The sequence below is a fragment of the Lonchura striata genome, chromosome 1A, assembly GCF_050655825.1.
Source record: "Lonchura striata isolate lonStrDom1 chromosome 1A, ASM5065582v1, whole genome shotgun sequence".
Classification (NCBI taxonomy): domain Eukaryota; kingdom Metazoa; phylum Chordata; class Aves; order Passeriformes; family Estrildidae; genus Lonchura; species Lonchura striata.
The window spans coordinates 41,127,704-41,148,913 of NC_140741.1; the positions used below are offsets into that span (position 1 = coordinate 41,127,704).

At 39.1% G+C, this 21,210-nt stretch overlaps 1 protein-coding gene across 5 annotated transcripts in view; it reads left to right on the top strand.

Moving 5' to 3' along the window:
- The first annotated feature begins 8,102 nt into the window (after positions 1–8,102).
- PNPLA8 (patatin like domain 8, phospholipase A2) overlaps positions 8,103–21,210 on the top strand; it is a 37,066-nt gene continuing 23,958 nt past the window's right edge. The window contains exons 1-6 of one of the 5 annotated variants that reach the window (XM_021545273.4): positions 8,103–8,263; positions 9,280–10,492; positions 11,376–11,525; positions 12,733–12,884; positions 13,581–13,675; positions 17,018–17,189. In XM_021545273.4, the coding sequence (XP_021400948.3) occupies positions 9,371–10,492; positions 11,376–11,525; positions 12,733–12,884; positions 13,581–13,675; positions 17,018–17,189 (1,691 nt within the window). In that variant the 5' untranslated portion in view covers positions 8,103–8,263; positions 9,280–9,370. Of the gene's footprint in view, positions 8,578–8,613; positions 8,809–9,279; positions 10,493–11,375; positions 11,526–12,732; positions 12,885–13,580; positions 13,676–17,017; positions 17,190–21,210 lie in introns of those variants that run through there. The other 4 variants (XM_021545276.4, XM_085569437.1, XM_021545274.4 and 1 more) reach the window with 4 other exon arrangements.

Genomic DNA, 21,210 nt, shown 5'->3' on the forward strand with positions numbered 1-21,210 from the left:
TTCCCTATTGATAGAGACTATGTTTGAGGAAATGCATTACGTGATGTAAATACATATCAGTAGCAAGAAATGTTATGAGAACTGCTTCTGGAAGTAGTGCAATAGATAGCAAATGTATTCTTTCCTACAGGAGATTAATCAAAGTTACATATTAATAGTGTTCAATACTTTGCCTGTAGCATAGATGCATTTACATCAAGGCAGGTCCATATTTTTCACTAATGTAATACTGATTATTTCCAGAGCATGATGGATAAAGTACTTTGTTGTAAGTCTTTTTTACTGGACTAAAATTATGTATACCTTAATTATTCTGTACAATCTTCTGCAGTTCTGGATTCTAAAAAAAAAAAAATCCCACCATTAGTACAGTAGTTATATTAATATACAAGGTTCTTTAGTCCCAGATTAACAGTACACTTCAACCTTAAATCATTTAAAAGTTACATCTAAAGGCAATGTGCCAAGAATAGACAGAGACAAATACATCACAGACACTATTACAGACAGCATACAATGAATCATGCAATGTAGGCAGCTACCAATGCCATTGTCACCACACAAGGAGACACAAAATGACAAATAGCATCAATAATTTTATTCCTCAGAAAGAGTTAAGCTTTGATTTGGACAAAACCAAATCTGGTCGGGAAGAGCTCTCAGTGAAGCCAAAAGAATATTAGAAAATGTCAGGACAACCCGAAATCTTATCCATTTCCAGTCAAGATGAACTAGGCACCACCCTTAACTTTTCCAATTAATATAATGAACACAGGACATTTTGTCGGGCTAGCCCTGCTTATACACCAAAAGGGAACAGTGTACATCTGTGTTTGGTGTACATGTGTTATGTATGTGTAAATGCTGCTCTCCTGCACACACGCAACCTGGATCTCTTTCACTCTATAAGAAACTATGTTCATTTCCCAAAAGAGTAAATTAACTGTGTATTTAAAGGACGAAGGCATTACTTTAGTAAGATTAAAGGCTACATCAAATCAAATGCAGTTCTATACAGCCTTAGAATGTAGGACTGCAACACATCAAACAACTATACTTACTGTTAGGCAATATTTTGGAACAAGACCTTTCTAAATTGAGTGCATCCTCCAGTAGGAATTAGCCACACGCACGAAAGCCAGACGGAAAAGAAATGTGTATGGGCCCCCTGTGACCTGTAACTAGGCACATCCCAGATACTCACTACAAAACAGTACCACTAACTACGTAGAGTACTATGTGCCTCTTTTTAATCCCTAAAGAGATTACATCTGAAACAATAACTTTTTAACCTGTTTTAGTAAGAACTTTATTATTCGCTGTTGCTGACCTCATTCTTTAGGTAAGTTTCTGACTTTACAACTGTTACAGACAGCAGTGAGTAAGGGGGCTACTGGGTCCAAAGCCTGGAACCAGTTTGCTTAATTCATGTTCTTATTATGGTGCTAGAATTATCTTCCACAATTTGTAAGCCATTCTCTAAGTAATGCTTCTTTCCTATTGCTGCTGTAAAATTTCGTGCAACTTTAATAAAGTATTTACCCACAGAGTACAGAACTTTTTCTTACTCTTCTCTTTCCTCTTTCCATCAGGCTATTTTAAGACAGAAATGACTCATTATAAATCAGTTACATAGGCTTCTGCCAAAAACTGTCTTTTTCATTTGCAGTATTCCAGACAGTCTGGGTTCTTTATTAGGATGTTAAATGGCCTGATAGCTCACCTGCCACCAGGGTCATGGAAAACAACTGACAGAAAAGTAGCTTCACCAAGGCTGGTCGGAATGAAGAAAAATGTAGAAATAATGTGTAACTTTAGGAGAAGGAACTATTTTGATGAAGAATTACAAAGCACTTTTTTCCACAGATGAGAAGTTATAAGCAGAGCTTTTTATTAAAGGTAAAAATGCTAAGATGGTACCTAGTACAATACTGAGAGGTCCAGAGCAAAGATCAACCACATCAATAATTTAATTAAAAGACAATATAAATAAAAATGACAGTCAGTCTCTCCAGCAATACTGAATAAGCAGTTGCAAACACTATAGACAGTGAATGAACACCAGATCTAAAGAGACTCTGCATTTTGATCTCCTTCAATTTACACAAAAAAACCTTGGGTGACACTTGTACAATCATAAACTCAACCAGATGCTACAGTAACAAAATTCACATCTATCACTGACTGAGTGCTCAAAGGTAACAGAATTACTCTTATGATAATCACAGGGGGTTGACGAGGAATTTATAATATGACCTCTAACACAAGTCTGAATTTTAAATTCTAAGTAATCAACTACATTATTTATATCTAGTATATAATTATTTGATTGGTACACTCTTGTTTTGACAGATAGGTTTCTACAATGTACAAAAGAGCAGGGACCATTGACTATGAGCAGTGCAGACACAGGAAATCAAGCACTGAGGAAGAAAGACGAGGTGGGATTTGGTGGGATTTGTTACGTTTCTAGTACTGTGCATGCACATCAGGATTAGCTAAAAGACCTGACATTTCAGAGTGAGATTCAGAATCTTGGGAATTCTGACCCTTCTTTTTTGGAGGATGTATCTGGGAGAGGAAGGGGATAACAATCCAAAATATTCACTGGCTTCCAGGTGAACTGATTACATACTATTTGGCACACTATAATATTCTATGAAGAGAGTTGTCCCCTTAGCAAACATGTTACTTCCACATTATTGTCTAATTTTCAATGACAATAAGGAGCAAAGCACCCCAATTATCTCGGGTAACTGATGCAAGGCAAAGATACTAAACAGCTGCAATGTATATCTTACACCATCTGCTCTTTGGATTTACAGAAGACAATCTCACAATGATGTGACTACATGGCAATGGCAGGGTTTTTTTGAAAGTTTCTCTTTTATTTGAGTTGCTTAACTCTTTCTAAGTTTCTAAGGCTTCTAGAATTTTTAGCTCTTTGACAAGAGCAAAATAATGAAGGGAATAACAGATAAAAAAGCAAGATGAAAATAATGTAGAAAAGTTCCACTTGATTAAGTGTTTGTGCCAAAAAACACATCCAAATGAAAGGTTGCAGAAAGATCCATGCTGTCATAAGCATGTATTCAATCGTCTTAATTCTCATTACTTTGAGAGTTTTCAGGGAATGAATTATTCAATATTCTATCCCTGAAAACAATGAAATGTTTTCCCATTTTTGTCTGCCATCTAGTGTTAAGAGGCAGAATACTTGTGTTTGCAAAGCCTAAAATATTTACTAGCACTACACAGTTTCTGTCCATGTCATATTATGCTGATGAAAATACAAAACAGTGTATTCCCTACACCTTTATGAGCAGAATACTGCTCTACTAATATATGTTAACTTGCCACAGTGCCTTGAAATAGGAAATACTTGTGGGTTTTTTTAATTTGTTTGAGTCTCTTAGGTGATAGTTTTGTATTTTCAGTATACCATTCATAATCAATATGGCAAGTAAAAATAAACTAATGCTATATATAAAAATGCTATTCATATAATAGCCTTTTATCAAACATACAGTGAGCGTATATGTGAAACTATTTTCTCAAAATAAAAACTTCCACATTTCATACACCAAGAGTAAGAATCCTAGACTGACAGATTTTGGAACCATTATTTCTGGTAAATATCCAATTTTTATCAAACTGCCTCATAATCTATTATGACTTTCCCTCCAAGCAGCAGTCCAAGACAAACATACAAATATGAATGTTAGAAATAATTAATGGCATTGAAAAGTATAGCATATAAAAGAACACAGTTAACTCACCTGAATTATTGACACCACAATACTTTCGCTATAACATGACAAAAATCACATACACCAAAGAACTCTCCTTCTTTAAAACAGGAAGATTCACCACAATTGATGTGTAACTTGATTTACAAGTTTTCATCCTACTTACAAAAGCATGTAGTAACAGGTATAATGAGAAAATCTTTTGAAAGCCTTTGATTTTTTTTAATTTAGTAACAGAGATAGAATGCATTAAAATCAAACTACTCTCAGTGTTTTCTAAACTGACAACAATCGTGTTTCATGGGACCACTCTGAAAGAACTTGAGTGCTGCATATTCAACCTAATAGAGATCAACAAAAACCCATCAATAATAAAAACAACAATTTCTCTCTTAATACTTCCCATGAAAAGTACTGAAATGGAAGTATTTTTCAAATAGCTAATATACATAATATTAAAATTTAAATATATCTCAAAATCATTTAAATTAGATTATATCTATATTATGTGAAAACAGCTACAGAGTTGGCCACTGTCTGAATACCATATGTGGATTCATCTCTATTATCTAAAAAGTAGGTATTTAGTCAAACAGAATGAACTCATCTTTGACTACTAAGAGAGCTTATAAAATTACTATATCTTTTAAATAAATTTGAGATAATTTTTTCTTAATGTCATGACTACAGTAAAGAGAATAATACTAAATTGGCAAAACATTTGAGAAGGTGCAGAATTTGTGCATGGGAATACATAAACTTATCTTTTCCTGTCCACTGTTTTTCAGTTATTTTGTATTTCATGGTTGTTTTGAGAAGCTGATGGAGCATGCACCTCTGACATGTCAGATCGGACAGTTCTGCCCATCCTTGGGGAGAGTGATGTGGCAAGAACATCTGGGTTTGTGACTGCACCAGAAATGTGAAATCCTTGAATCTTTTCCTTAGCAAAGGTGTAAATCAACACAGCATTGTACCTATCCTGGTGGTGAAATAAATGTCTGAGCAGTCACAGGAGAGAATTTTACAATGAGATTATGGGATAAAGTGTGACTCTTTAGGAAGAAGCCATGTGCAGCTAAAAGGGATCGGTTGCCTCCTGCCTCAAATACCTTATTAGCCAGTCAAAGAGAGGCAGGATGTGCCCTGGCAAGATAAAGCTTATCATGTCCAAACTTCCTTCTTACTGAAGTTGTAGGTCTTGTTTTGCTTTAGTTTTTGTTGCCATAAGAAAGCAAGCTACCCTGCTTAAAGCCAGCTCAAACTGTGGCTTCAGATGGGTGACTGCTTCTTAAGTCATCTGATGAGATCCAACTCAGTTCAGCACACTGGCAAATGTACTAGAGCCCTGGGGCTTTCAGAAGAGCAAACACACTCAGGGAAGCTGTTTAAGCTAACATTGCTACACATTCTAAAAGTATCTGTACTGTGTTGCTCTCATAACAGTATTCAGGTTTTTAAATGAAGTAACTCATACATCAAGAGGCAGTGAAACCTCTCTGCTTAGCTGCATGTGGCACTTAGGGCAGACCCCACTACTGTTTGCAATACTTGCTTTAAAAATTAGCTTAAGCATATATAATGAATTCCTGTGATAAATTAAAGAATAGTAGATAAATCTTGGAAGCATGAGTATACCACAACTGGATGTGTAGCAATTTCCCTACAAACACGGCAGGCAGACCATACCTGCAGAACAGGACAGAAGGCAGCAACTCTGGAAACATTTAATAGGGAAGAGATGAGCACCTGGGTATGAACTGCCACTGTAATCTGCAAATGATCTTAATAACAAGTGGCTCGTGAATTATTTGTGGCCGCTGAGTACTTCACCAAGGAAGAGACATGCCTTGACTGTATAATTGTCATTGTATTGGGTTAATGTGACAAGGTTTTGGTGGGGAAGAATGGGGAGTGGGACTACTACTTTTGCAAAAAAACATCAGAAGCTGCCCTTCTGTTGGAAGGTATCAATTCCAGCAGGCTCCAAGATGAAACTGTCACTGGCCAAAGCTGGGCCCATCGGCAATGGTGGCAGTGCTCCTGTGACAACATATCAAGAAAGGGTAAGAGATTCTGTGCAACAGCAGCTGGGAGAGGTGGGGTGAGAATATGTGAGGGGAACAACTTTGAAGGCATTTGGGTCAGTGAAGAAGGAGGGGGGGAGGTGCTCCAGGTGTTGGAGCAGAGATTCACCTGGAGGTCCTGGCAGACCCCATGCCAGAACACACAGGTGCCTGAAGGAGGCTATCACAATATGGGAAACCTGCACTGGAGCAGGCTCTTGGCAGGACCTGTGGCCCCATGAAGACAGGAGTCCACACAGGAGCAGGTTTGCTGTCAGGACCTGTGCCCATGCAGGAGATCCACTCTGAGCAGTTTGTTCCTGAAGGAACAAACTCACCCTGTGGAAAGAAGCCTTGCTGGAGCAGTTTGTGAAAATTGCAGCCTGTGGGAAAGACTGACACTGGAGAAACTTGTGGAAGATTGTCTCCGTGGGAGGGACCCCATGGTGGAGCAGGGGAAAAGTTGAGAAGTCCTCCCACTGAGGAAAAAGGGGTGGCAGAGACAGTATGTGTTGAACTGACTGCAGGTCCCATTCCTCATCCCCCTGCTCTGCTGTATCGGGAGCAGGAAGAGAATTTGGGAGTGAAGTTGAGCCTGGAAAGAAGGGTGGGGTGGGAAGAAAGTTTTAAGACTTAATTTTATTTCTCATTACCCTACTCTGATTGGTAATAAATTCAACCAATTTCCCCAAGCTGAGCCTGTTCTTCCCATGATGGTAAATGGCGAGTGATCTCTCTTTGTCCTTTTCTCAATTCACAAGCCCTTTGTTCTATTTTCTCTCCTCTGACCAGTTGAGGAAGGGACAGAGTGACTTTGGTGGGCACCTGGTATCCAGATAGGGATGTCCTGCTCTGGGAGATGTGGAGAATTTAACCTGTTCAATTTATAAAAAACACATGATAAAAATTACATGTTACATTACATTACATGTAAGGAGTATTATAAAAATTATATGTAAGGAGTATTAATATTCCTTTGGGGAATCAAATGCAAGGTAAGAAAATTAATTTACTTCTTTATTTGTGAGTAAGAACAAAAGCAGACAACTGGGATCCGAAACTGTAAGTGTGACACGACCCTCCTAACCCTCATGGTAAGGCTTCCGTTTTTCCACCTGAGCACACAGCGCATCCATCCTCTTGTGCCATTGCTACCTGAAGTTTTGGCAACTTCATTAAAACTGTATTTCAGGCAGGCCATGCAGGCAGGAACCTCAGGGCCTGCTGCTGCTCTGAAGCCTGGCTGGGGAAGACCAAGGTGCCTCCTAACCCTATCCAACCCATGAAAAACATGTCTGCCATCGTTCTCTAAGCATTAAGCAGGAGATAGAGGGGAGCATATTCCCAAGGTAGCTGCACTGAGGAGCTACAAGGCCTGGGTAGGGATGCTTCTCTTCCCAGCTCCTTGCTCCCAGTGACTCCACAGGGTGTGGCATCAAGAGCCCGGTGCTGGCAGCAGTGTGGGGCACAACGTGCTCCGCTGTGCCCGACCTGAAAGCCAGCCATGCCCTGGGCTGCACCGAAAGCAGCATGGATAGCAGCACAAAGGGAGGGGATTCTGCCCCTCTGCTCTGCTCTGGCGAGATCCCCCCCGGAGTGCTGCAGCCAGCTCTGGGGCCCTCAACACAGGAAGGACATGGACCTCCTGGAGCAAGCCCAGAGGAGGGCCGTGAAGCTGGTAAGGGAGCGGGAGCACCTCCCCTAAAGACAGCCTAAGAAAGCGAGGGCTGCTCAGCATGGGCAAGGCTCTGTGGGGACCTCAAAGCTCCTTGCAGTACTTGAAAGGGACCGACACAGACGCCAGAGAAGACAGAAACTATAGTGACAGGACAGTGAGTAATGGACACAAATTGAAAGACGGGAAATTTACGTCAGATATTAGGAAGACATTCTTTACTGTGAGGGTAGAAAGGCACCAGAACAGGTTTCCCAGGACTCCCTAACCCTGGCAGCGCTCAAATCGAGGCTGGATGGGGCTTGGAGCGGTCTGGTCTGGCCAGGCGGGCGGGAGGCCGGGCGCGGATAATCGCCCCGTCCATCCTGAGCCCGCCCGCGGCGGCTCTGGGAGCGCTCCACCCGCCGGCGGCGCCGCCCCGCCCCCGCGCGTGCCGCGCCGCACGTCGCCGCCCGCCCGCCGCGCGCGCAGGCGCAGCAGCCCCGCCCCGCCCCTGACCGCGCCCTCCCCGCGCGCCGTCTCGCGTCGCTCCCCTCCGTTTCCCCCCCTTCACCGCGCTTCGGCGGCGGCCCGTGGGGCGCTGGCGCGCGCCCCAGCTGTTTCCGGCGCGCGGGGCGGGCGCAGGCGCAGTGCCGCGCGCCGCGGGTGTTGCGGTGCCGGCCCCGCCGCCTCCCGCCCGCTCCGCCGGGGCGGCGCCGCTGCTGAGGGCGCGGCCCCTGCCTGGCGTTCGGCGGCCGGGGAAGAGGGGGGAGGCGGGAGACACTGTCCAGCAGGTACCGCCTCCAGGACGGGCCGCGTCGCCACCGGGTCCTGGGGCAATATGAGGACGAGGGGAACACGATGAGCGCGTGCCGGGCGCACGGGGCTCGCTCGCGTAAGGGGAGGTGGGCGGGGGACAGCGCGGCCTGGACTCGGTGCTTGTTTATGTCGCCATTCTCGGCAGCGTTTCGGGGAAATGGCGCAAGGCAGGAACAGCGGCCGCGCCTGCCCCCGGGCAGGAGGCGCCCCGGTGCTTATATAGCCCGGCCCGGCCGGGGGCCCGCCGCGGACACCCGGCGGGACAGGCGCGGCGTAGGCAGAGGAGGCCGTAAGTAACGATGGCGCTGCCGGCGGGCTTCACCTCTGCTGCCTCTGGAGTCGGGCTGCGCAGGAGTTGGCCTGCGTGCCTGCTTGGCAGCCCTTCTCGGCGTTTGTCACGGGCGCTGCAGAAGCCCGGGCTTGTTTTTTCGGCAGATAATGGATTTGCGCCTTCGATATCAGCACAACTCTGGTGTGCTGTGTAAAGTGCTGCTCCACCAGTTGCACCTTTCTTTGCAGAGTAAGGATTATATCCTGCCCCTGGCTCTTAGGATGGGCACCTTTTGTTGAAGATGAATCAAAGTATTGCTGTCTCTTCCCTGTAAGGAATTCTGTTAAGGGGTGGTAATAGAATAACATTTGAAACGTTGTATTTGCACAGGATGATTTGCTGAAGAAACAGAAACCAATTTTTAATTTGTCATTAAGTGCTGTTGTACTTTTGAGAAGTGTCACATATTGCTCAAGATGAGATTAAACTGTCCTATAGGGAGTACCATGTTGAAATGTTGGGGTGAGCTACCTGCCAAATGTCCTGAGCAGTAGATTTTCCTATGAGATTGTTTGATTTTATTTGAATGTTTATCTGTCTTTACCAAAAGGATACACAAGCTTCATCTGTTTTAAACAACTCTGTGATTTTAGTTTAACTTGTTTCTGGTTTGGGGTTTCCATTGATGATTTTAATTTTGTTTTGTTTTTTCTTTTTCAGACAACACTACATTACAGGACTTACTTACTGACATACATTTTTTGGAATGAAGTAGAAAGTAACATAGAAAAGGTGCAATTATTTATAAGTAATGACAGTTCATTTATCCTTGGATGCATATTTATTCTTTTTGATTAACCCAAAAAGTCTTTGGTGGAAGCAGAGAAACAAATATCTGTGTTTCTGTAGACCTAAAGCTGGCTGGAGGATAAATAATGCTGCACACCTGAGAGTTTTTCACACAAGTGAGCCTTGGTGTAAGTGGGCCAGAAGCAGAACATTTTGGTATAACAAGTACATTTATAGCCATGAGTTTTTATACTACAGAGTTTCCAAACTTTTAACTTCTTCTTCTAAAGGACTTACAAGGCTGAGCATTCGCATGTCACGAATTAAGAATACTATAGAATCTGTTTCAAAGGCAGTGTCTGGCACTCACAGTGAGCTGGTGTCACGGATAGCTCGATTAAAGTCCCACTCAGGTACTTTGGGTAAGGCAAATAAAAGTAGTGCAGATGCAAATAACACCAGCACAAATCTAGAAAATGATAAACAAGTTACAGATGTCAGAACTCAGGACGATTGCAACAGAGGCCCAGCTGCAAAGAAATGCACTTATGCAAGTGAAAACTTGGAATCTGTGTCAGTAAGTTCAAGCAGCACTTGTCAAGATAGTCCAGAAGTTTCAGCATCTACTAAAAACCACCTTTTTCATATAAGCTACTTTTCTACAAATTTTGGAGAGACTTACAACTTCATAGCTGATCATATCAACTCTTACTTTAATAATTCTGTTATGGAACAAGGAAGAAAGAGGAATGCTTTATTACAGGAGTCTGAAAGTGAAGAGAAGAAAAAGCTTGCTTCATCAGCAAATACTGTAACAAGTGAAGAAAAGAGAGTGAATTCAGCAGGTACTTCGGCTCCTGAAGCAGAGATCTTGGGTGCTGAAAAGACAAATACTGCTCTCCCAGTTTCCACTAAAAAAAGTATTGCAGACTTTCTTTCGTATCCCAGTAACAGTGTACAAGCTTTTGTCGACAGCTATATTGGTGGGTTGGTCCCAAAGTTAAGATCTGATACAAAAGTTGTTTCATCAGAAAAGAATAAACAGCAAGAACAAGAAGTGTCTGAGAAGAGTGATGAGGAGAAAGCAAAAGAGGCCAAGACTGCTGAAGAGAGGGAGAAGCATCTTTCTCTTCAGAGAGAAAAGGCAAGTATTTATTTAGTGTTAATTTATGTATTATTTCTATGTATATTTTATGCAAGTATATATATATATGCTACACTAGTGTATATACCTATATTTAAGCATAGATACACATTTATTTACGTAAATAAATATATACCTGAGTATATACTTACATACATATGTGCACATACTTTTACTTGTATATAAGTATTTGTACATCCATGTAAGTATATATGTGGTGTTCCTGCCCACAGCAAGGAGGTTGAAACTCTTCCAACCCAAACTGTTCTCCAATTCATTCTGTGCACTTTGATACATAAGCATATATATAAAACTTATAGATTTTATTTATATATGCATACTATATGTAAACTTACAAATATATATATGTATGTAAAATTAGGTGTAGATACATCTTCGTTTAAGTATTAGATGTTTTATGTAGATACAGATCTGTTTATGCAAGTTTATATATGAAGAGTATCTGTGTATGTATATATATATTCACATGCCTCTGTGTGTGTGCTGTAGGTATGTATATTTAGTTCATATATGCAATTACAGACAGGTCTAGTTGTGCTAGTTTTTGTAGTTATAGTAATTTCAAGTTCATGGTTTGTTAATGGTTCAAATACCAGAAAGTTGCCCTGAAAATCCATCTGAATACATATTGACATGTTTGTTTGGTATATTCTTGTTGTAAACTTTATTTTGTTTTCTACTAAATAAGAATCAAAAGGTTTTTCTTGATGAGTTAAGCAGTGCTTACTTGGAATGTGTAGGAGATCTCTGATACAACATGCTGTTCATTGCTTCTGAGTAATCTTAAAATAACACGGTGAAATTAGTCTTGGCAAATTTTGCACATTTCTCAGAGTAGTTTTATGTTGTCTGTCTTCTTTAGATCATTGCAAGAGTGAGTATTGATAACAGGACTCGAGCTTTAGTTCAAGCCCTACGGAGAGCCTCTAATCCAAGAGTCTGCATCAACAGGGTTGAAGAACTGACCTACCATCTTCTAGAATTTCCAGAGAGCAGAGGAGTTGCAATTAAGGTGCAAATAGTCTTTATGCTTACATAAAAAACAATCTTGACAAATTATTGATATAGAACAACATAAAACCTCCCTCTGTGCTTTTGTGGACTAGTCATATTTCATGTTTGCAAGGATTGCAGTTTGAGTGTCTCTTTTTATAACTTTTTAGTTGGTTCAAGCAGATGCAAACTACTGGGAGTTTAGCTAAAGGCTCTTAAGATTGCAATGTTTAATTTAGAAGCATACGGCATGGTCATGTGGATAGGTAGTATAGCTTTTTCCAGTGGTAGATAAAGGTCGTACACTGTGTCCCCTGTGGCAGTTGACCAGATGGGAATGTGCTGTACAGTTGATTGTAAATGCACAGTACTTTCTTTGCTGGTTTACTTGCTTTCTTCAAAGAGAGGTGGCAAGAGAACCATCTAATAAGTTAGTGTAATCTAGTCATACTTGTTTTCTTCCCTGCTTTGAGAGGGCAGGAGGTGGGTGGTAGACTATTCTAAAAGTACTAGCTAAATCAGAGCATTTGTCAACCTTGTGCCTTTTTCCACAAGATCTGACAAACCTGTGACACAGATTGTAGCATTTCTGGAAAAAGTAACCTTTGGAAATGGAGTACAGGCCAGATGAATCATCTGGGCAGGGTACAGGTGAGGCATTCACATAAATATATCTGAATTACTTTATTATGAAAGTGTGTATTCACTGCTCCCATTTTTATTGTAATGCTGTGCATCTTTGTGGTAGTGTCCATTTAAAAAATAGTTTGTGTGGGAAAGCATTTTAAATTTTGTTTTGGTATTATGTACTTAGAAGGCATTTCTTGTTTTGAAGCAGTGCAGTACTTGTTTAGCAAATCTGGGGTTTTGCCTGTACTTGGTGTGCTTCATACAAGAGTGGTATCACACTTGGCTGATGTGGTACTAAGTCAATAAAACGAAACTGGTAAATGTAGCTTTCCTAGCTATTAAAAATATTTACATATCATCTTGATTATTTAATTCTGATAGGTAGTCACTATAGCAATGAGGTGTGTACAGCATAATATTGACATCCTTTCCCTTGTTAAAGAAAGACATGGGTAAATACAGATTTGAAGACATTTTCTTCCAAGTTTAACTAGTATATTACTTCTGTACTTTAATGCCATGCTAGTAAATTTAGGAATGGATTTTTTTGGTTTAAACATGTGGTTAGAATGAAATATCCTTGTATTTATCAATAGGAAAAATTAATCCCATGCCTGTTGCGACTGAGACAGGCTAATGATGAAAGTCTTCAGGCTGCTGTTAGAGAAACTTTAGCACTGCTTGGCTATACAGACCCTGTGAAAGGCTGGGGAATTCGAATCCTCACCATTGATGGAGGAGGAACAAGGTAAAACTTCTGAGGTTTTACATACTTGTCTCTCTTTGATGGATAGATGCCCAGAGAGGCAATTTATGAGTTACATTTCTGTCACATTTGAGTATCTAAGGGATATGTATTGGTTTTTTATGTATTTCTGCTTGAATGGTGTTTGGTTTTGCTCATTTTGCCATAGGCAGTTATCTCCCTCTATCCCAACAGAGTTCACATTGCTGCATGCCAGATACTGTTTCTTGATAGGGAAACACAAATCTGATGGTCTCTAATTTATCTCTCCCAGTATTTCAGATACATTGAATTGAGGCCAAGCAAACCCCATACTGGAAAATACTATGCCCCAGGGGGCATTATATAGCCTTGTTAAGACCAAAATTTAAGTCTTTTGTAGTGGAAAAGCAACTAAAATCTATCCTTAGTCTACATCTACAGAAGTTAATCACCCTCTAAGCCTTTGCTGTAAAACAATATGGCTGTAGCTGTTAAATACAATGTTTGGTATGCCTGAGTATGTCATTCATATTTAGTATTCATCATTCTATTTTAACTGTGTTCTGCTGCTCTTTTATTTCCTGAAATATTCAAGATTCTTACTGTTGCAGTTATTCAATTATAATTCGCTATAATGAAGCAAAGGTGACTGAAAAGTGATTAGAGCTATGTAAGATAAGACTGCCATTGTATGTGAAGGGGAATTTTGTGTTTCAGGGGTTTAGTTGCACTTCAGACTCTACGGAAACTAGAAGAATTAACTGGAAAGCCGGTTTATCAGCTTTTTGACTACATCTGTGGCGTAAGCACAGGTAATTATTAAGCCACAAGTTGGAGTTTTGCTATCAATGTAGTAAAAGAACATCTGAGAATAAATATAGAGTTTGCAGTTTCTAACTTAGAGTGTGAGCTGTGATTTCTAGAGTCTTGGCTTCTGAATAAGAACTTTGGGGAGTTCATTATGAACTTTTGGCTTTAAACTGATGTGTCATTTTTTCAATTTATGTGAAATCTTTAATTTACTCATAGAAACAGTTATCTTAGGTATTCATAGAGCTCTACAGACTACTAAGGTAATATCCCTCAGGAACTGATATTGAGTCAGTTGCATTTCCTTTATTAACAGCAGCGTTTCATCTTTATTAGTTACCTGCCAGAAGGACAGAATGTGCATGTAGCAAGATCTTAAATTATCTAAATTAGAGGAAGTGGTTGATGCTGTGGTGCCCTCTCTTCATATTGGTCTGTACAGGCTGGAGAAATGACTTGGCAGGTTCAGTAAAGCCAAATACAAAGCCCTCTGTCTGAGGTGGGCTGATGGCCTAGAAACCAGCTTTGCAGAAAAGGACCTCGTCTTGTTTGGAACAAGTTGGGCATGAATCATCACTGTACTCTAGAGCAAAGAAAGCTGACCACATTGGCTTGCATGGACAAGAACCTACCCAACAATTGAAGCGTCTCTGGCCACAAATGTCTTGTTATGGGCTGCTCTATAAACCCTTAATCTTTTGTGTGTCTTTTGTACTGGGTGAATCTAGCAGAGAGCCAGGGGGCTGGAGCTCATGATATGTAAAGGAGAGAGTGCAAAACCTGGGTTTATTTGGCCTTGAGAAGGCTAAGAGTGGGCCTTTATTCTGGTTCAGCTAATGGGAAAATAAAGAGAACATGCATCTAGAATAATTTTAAGGTGTACAGTGGTAGGAGAAAAGCCAGCAGACAAGTTGGAGTATGGGAAGTTATAATTAGGTTACGGGATCATGTTTTTCTTGTCAGACACTGGAAGGAATTGCTGTTTCAGGCTTTGTAATCTCTGTCTATGGAGATACTCAAAATTTGGCTGAACAAGTCCTGAGTAACTTATTGTAATTATACCTGTTGGAGCAGGAGGTTGGAGTAGATGATGTCTACAGGTCCCACCCAGACTTATTTACACTTGTGACTCAGTGATAAGTTACTCCTCCCTAGAAAGCAGGAAACTCCAAAGCATAAGTTTCTCCTTTAAAAACAGTAATCTCCTTCAGAAATTGTTAGACCAGTAGGAGCACAAGTATGTTTTCTAACATGGGAGGTATGCTATAGTTTACTAGCTCAGTTTCTTTTAGAAACCCACATTCTTCAGATTTTTTGTCATACTTACATTCAATAAGAAATTTAATATTAAACACAGATCACCCTGAGTAGATGAAGTGTGTTTCAAGAAATTTGCTTAATAGAATCAAAATAGTGGAAAAGAGTGTTTAGGTCTCCTAGACAGAATTTGTTTGTAGTCATGATACAGTTTCCTGCTTTACATTTTTAATAGTCTTCCAAATAAATCCTTTGTTAGTTAGTTTAGCATTAAGTGGTTGTTTCTTTGGAAGATTGTTTCCCTACAAAATACTTCTCCAGTGTTGTCCTCAATGAATAAAGGTGTTTTACCTTGGATAGAGAGGTCTCGTGTTCTTAATTTACCCACTACTGGGACTAGAACTTTGTTTTTAGTTCTTCCTCAAATTTTGGGATTTATGACTGCTAGTAAGTACTTAGCTTATTCTTTTAAATTTTCTTTACACAATTAAGCTTTTGTCTGCAGTTGTCCAGTTTGCAGTAATAAATGGAAAGACATAGCTGGGTGAGGCTATGCATGTCTGCCAGCACTGCTGGCAGTTCTGTTTGTATTGACAGTACATATGCCAATAGTCTTGCAGTCGAATGAACTGGCTTTACAGGAGTGATGGATTCAATGATTGGAAGAATGCCTCTTATGCACTGCACTTCTCTTTTCTGCTGCAGATTTTGTATTTCTTACTATTGTTCAGCGTTTTACCTTTCAAGTTTGGAAATGCCCTTGCTGTGAATTCAGCATCACTTTGTAGTTGTCTTCCCCATGCTTCTCTTCATTGGGGGTCAGAGGGTGTAAATGCAGGTAGTCATAGAGAAAGATAATTGCAATGATGCTGTTACAGGCTCTAAATACTTTGAATATTCTCACCAAAATAGCAAATGTATGATACTGTAGAACTGGTGCCGAAGAGTTTAGAGGAAGAGAATGTGGCAGAGGATTTGCATGACTCAGGAAAATGGTGTTTCTCTGCTACTAGGTGTTAAATCTGCCTTGAATACAGGCAGCTGGTGATTTGGCAATTGAGGTAGTTTCTCTTGATGAAACTTTGTGTGTCAAGTGTGGTGAAACTTTGTGTCAAGTAGGCGTAGGGCGCCTTAAGCATGTGTGCTGCCTTTTAAGAAACTGGGACCATCAATCCACTAATGCTCAGCTATCACAGTTGGTGGGCACTGTGAGAGTGAAAAAGGGCTTGGAAGTCATGTTTCTTTTAAAGCCATCTATAACTCCTGCATGCAGGTTTTTTCTGCACATGTATTGTATTTTTACTCTTATTTCAAAAATTGGCACCTTTTAAAATTAACTTTATTCAACCCTATGGCATTTATTTCCAGATTGAAAAAAATTGTGTCCTCATTATTCCTAATTCTTAATTACATGTTCTCACAGTATGGCACAACTAGATTTAGGGTTTTGTGTGTCCCTTTTGATTTAATATAGTTTAGAATTATAGTAATGCATTAATTGTAATTTTCCATAGTCCTTTTAATGGAATTTAGCAGCAATGCTTTTTGAGTGCTGTTATTTTGTTCCTGCAAGGGTAGGTCATAATTTTTGTTAGGCACACACTAGATGGCAGCATGTATGAAACTAATTATGAATGGTTGCAACCAAATGTAATCCAAACTACTGGAATCTCCTTATTTTTCCAAAACTTTCCTAGAATTTTGTCTACTGACTTAAGAGTTTGCTCCAAATAAATTTTTAGTACCACAGCATAGATTTCTCTTACTCATTTCTCTTTCCAAGTAAAGTAGTGGATTTCATTTGCTTTCTGCTGTATGCTTATTGTAACCTGCAAAAAGAAATAATAAAATGTTTTAACTTCTCATATTTGTATTTTTGAAAATAGACTTTTTCTATCTTGAATGTGTTCTTTAAAACATGGTTTGTGATCTTTGAGCAGGAATTTAGTGAAATAAATGTCAGTTGGTCTTGCTGTTTCAAGACAGATATTCTCTTAACCTATGAACTACATTAACTGTTAATCCATTTTTGTAATCTTATTCCAGGATTCATTTTTTTAATATTGCAAAATATTTGTTTTTTTCAGGAGCTATACTAGCTTTTATGTTGGGGTTGTTCCATATTCCCCTGGATGATTGTGAAGAACTGTACCATAAGTTAGGATCAGATGTTTTTAAGCAGAATGTCATTGTTGGAACAGTCAAAATGGGCTGGAACCATGCCTTTTATGACAGTGATATATGGGAAAAAATGCTCAAGTAAGTAAAAGATGATTAGATTAAAAATAATTGTGCAATGACTGAGTGCATTTAGTTTTGTTATTGTTTCACTGGTGTGCAGATTCTTAAAAAACTAGAACGGATTAACATATACTCTCGTTCTTTTGAAATAGCTGTTTTTGTATCTACCAGGATGCTGGATGCTTTTAATGTAATGATTTATATTTCTGTGGAATAAAGTAAGCTTTACTGCACTGATTTCTGATTATATTTCTGTATGCTTGCCAGCTCTGCTTGATCTGACTCATTACAGATTTGCTACAAATGTTACTAACCACCTGCTGTGCCCTTTTTAGTAAAGGAGATTGGTGAGATGTGAAATAATGCGCTGTAGTGGGGATTTCTGATGTTTGCTGCTATATTGGAGGGCTTTGTCCATTGCCACTTTCTTTGAAAGGGAAATGAGCTGTAAGGGTTGCAGTGAAAAATTATCTGCAGTGTCAGAGTTGCCTGTGAAGTACACTTACATTGATGGCTGTTCAGGAAAAGCCACTAGAAAGGGTTATTATATTACAGGTTTTATTTTTTAGTTTTATTACTCTGTATTTGTATTGATAGTTCAGTTGTTTATAATTTTTAGCAAGCTAATGTCATAACTTCCCAGCCAGCATAAATTGACCCGGCCACTGAAATAACTGAACAATATTTTTTTTTTCGAGAGAAAATGTAAAAGGGTAAAAAAGGTTCCTTCTGGTAAGTAATAACAAGTTTATTTGGAAATATGATTGCTGAGTTTTATGGGATTAAAAGAGTTTTTATGACATAATAGTGGGAATTACCAGTAGTGTCTGAATTTTAAGCATTTTACTTCTTTGATGAAGTGGTGAGAGAAGCTTCTAAGCACTTCTCTGTGCTCTTGCATATTTCTAGAAATAAATACATTTATCAAATTAATATAATGAGCTTTTCTTCTCAGGTATCAGAAGGTCTTTTTTTAGAAATTAGATTTTTTTGTCTTCCGTCATTCAATTCCCTGCCCAATTAAATGAATTCTTGTGAAAATCACAATAACCTAATGTTGAAAATATATTACATGCCTTTAATTAAAATACCGCTGGTTTTCTGCAGCTAGATGTAGCACATGAGGGATATAAAGAACTCTACTCCTGTGCAATAGCAAGAGCAAGCAGTTAATACATTATCCATAGAGTAAATTAAAAATTAAATGTGCTGATCAACAAATGACTTCTTGGTTATCTGCAATGTTGAAGAGATGCTATTGCTGCACAGCATTTTGTTGAAGGGATTCTTAGAGGCTTCCCAGTGGCATGGGGGCCTGGAGCTAAGAACGGAATTGCAAGGTTATATAGTATCTCTTTACAGCAATATTGAAGGTCAGGTCTAGCATTGTTACAGCATGGGAAAACTGCTGTATGCTATGTTTTGAATTCAAAAGCATTACTTGGGCTGTGTGTGTTTTTGTAGTTTAAATATTAATTTGTCAGCCTTGCTTGAAATAGAGATAGTCCATTGACATGTACAGATGTAATGTGTGTAATACATGTTTAGTCCTACCACAATATCAGTGGTGGTATTTTCTGTCAGAAGGTATTCTTGCTGAAAATAATTAAGCTGATGTTTTATCAGACTAATGTTCAATGCATTCATGGGGTATATTATAAATTGCATTTTAGAAAATGATAACTAATTTTGGTTAACTGACATTTCATTCAGTGTACTTTAGGGAATTAGTTTCATATGTTCTATGTATGTCTGTTTTAACTCCTCTTATGTATTTCTTGAGTTGCAATTTGAGGACTGGTTTTAATAATTTACGTTATGCAGAAGATATTACTTACAACATATCAGTGTATATAATGCTATATTGAATTGCATTTGTAAGACCTGGCTTATAGTTCCAACTTTATTTTCTTTTGACTGTTGTTGACATATACAATTTTCTTCTTGCATGCCGTCTTAAGAAACTACTGGAGAAATTTGGTGAGCAGCTAGGGGTTTTCACAAGCTAGCTAAAATCTCATATTGGGAATTTATAGTCTTGAGAAGCAATCGGTCACTGTATGAAGCGTAGGATAAAAATCACGTGTTCTCTTTTGGTAGGAAAATGGATAATGTATGTGTTTGGGAATACAAGTAATAATACTTCAGTATTTGTTTTGCTTAGTGAAATATAAATTGATACTGCTCTCTAGGCACTAGATGGTTTACACATTCCATACCAGCACATGATATAAAGTCTAGTACTACTGTTCTGTTGGAAGAGGGTGAAAGTTACAATTTTGCCTTTTGCATTGAGTGCTCTTTCTCTAGACTATCTGCATCACTGCTGTAGCCCTTTAAAATGTTTCTTCCAGCATTTGGTTGACAATACGTTCTTCATAGCATTGTTGAAATCAGTGTTGCAATATTAGTGACTTGAAGCAATGAAAGAACAATGTTTGTGAAAGAGACTTATTGTTTAAGTAGGTCATGTCTAGAGGACATAGTTCACAGACAGAGACAAGCAAAGTAGATAAATGGCAAAATAGGATGGCAAAATAACCAAGGAGTGGAAAACTGTAAAATGCTTACAGGATTTGAAGTAACTTTAATATCAAAAGTGATTTGGGTTGTCACAGACAGTTTAATGAAACATCTGTATGCTTGTGGTCAGATGAGATGATTCAGTGTGTGACAGTTGGGATTGAAAATACATAAAATATTATAAGGCCATTATATTTATTTACAATACAGTTTCATTTAAAATATTATTTACGGTCCTGGTTTCCCCATTTTAGAAAATATTTCTGTTGCAAGATTGGGGAAAAAGTAACCAGTGGCCCAAAGACAACACACATTAAGAGTCTTTATCGTTAGTAAAAGCAAATGAGTTAAAGTGGTAATTTAAGGTAGTAAAGCATCTTGAGAATTACCAGTTTCTTCTTTTCTTTGATAGCAGAGGACTATTCAATAAAATTAGAAGGCTTTATTTTTTTAACACAGTATGTGAATAAACTGTGGAATTACTTCTGCTGTGACTTCATAAAAGAAAATTAAACAGTGAGACAAATCCATTTATTTAATATGCAATTACAGTGTTAATGGTAGCAACAGGACTAACCAAAATATGGAGGTGATACTAAACTTTTCACCTTAGACTGTAATGTCTGAAGTTGCACAGGAGTTGAAAGGATTTCTTGTACCTACTCTGGAGTATTTGTTTCTGTCCTTCGTGAAAAATAGGATGTGATGACATAGTTACTCAGTTTGATGGTTCCTATAATTAAGCAGAGGATATTAGTTTTGCATTTTTTTAATCTTTGCATTTGGGGTTTGGGAAAAAATACCTAATACAGACATTTCAGAAGTAGATGAAAGTGATGCAAATCAGTAAATGTCTTTGATATCTCACCTCTGTCAGTCTCATTCCTACTTCATGGTTCTGTGTGCCTTCATCTCCTGTAATCAGTTAATGAGTGCAGATGTCACTCTTCCCTTCTGGTGGTGATTCTGAGACTAGAATCAAAGCAAAAATAAAACAAAATAGTACCTTCTACACAGGTACAAGAATTGTGTCAGGAGGAGTTTTCCATTATAGGACTGGAACCTGTCTCCCTTCCTCCCTGTCAAGGACATGCCTGCAGCCATCCTTCAAGCACAAATATCCACTAGAAGAGCAGCAAATTGTCCTAATTGCACATACAGTCTACCGTCTGCATGGAGGACTGCTGCTGTGGTAGCCATTAAAGCTTCTTTTGTCTTCTGACCTGAGTAGGTCGATAAAGATGTTGTTTTTAAGAGTGGAAGTGCTACTGCCTCCTGTGATGGGTGCAAGCTGTAGATGGATGATCTCGTAGTAACAGCACATGGAATATCTTTACTTTAAAAGTGTGGCAGTGTGGAAAACCATCTTTGCAGAAAAAGGCAGATGCACCACCAGTGGGTGTGCTGTGTTCTAGGGAAGGAAGAAAGCTTGCTGATTTAAAGGAAAGCCTATTTGGAATCATTATCGCTGACCACCCACTCTCTAGGAGTTTTGTACCTTTACTGTAAGCAAACC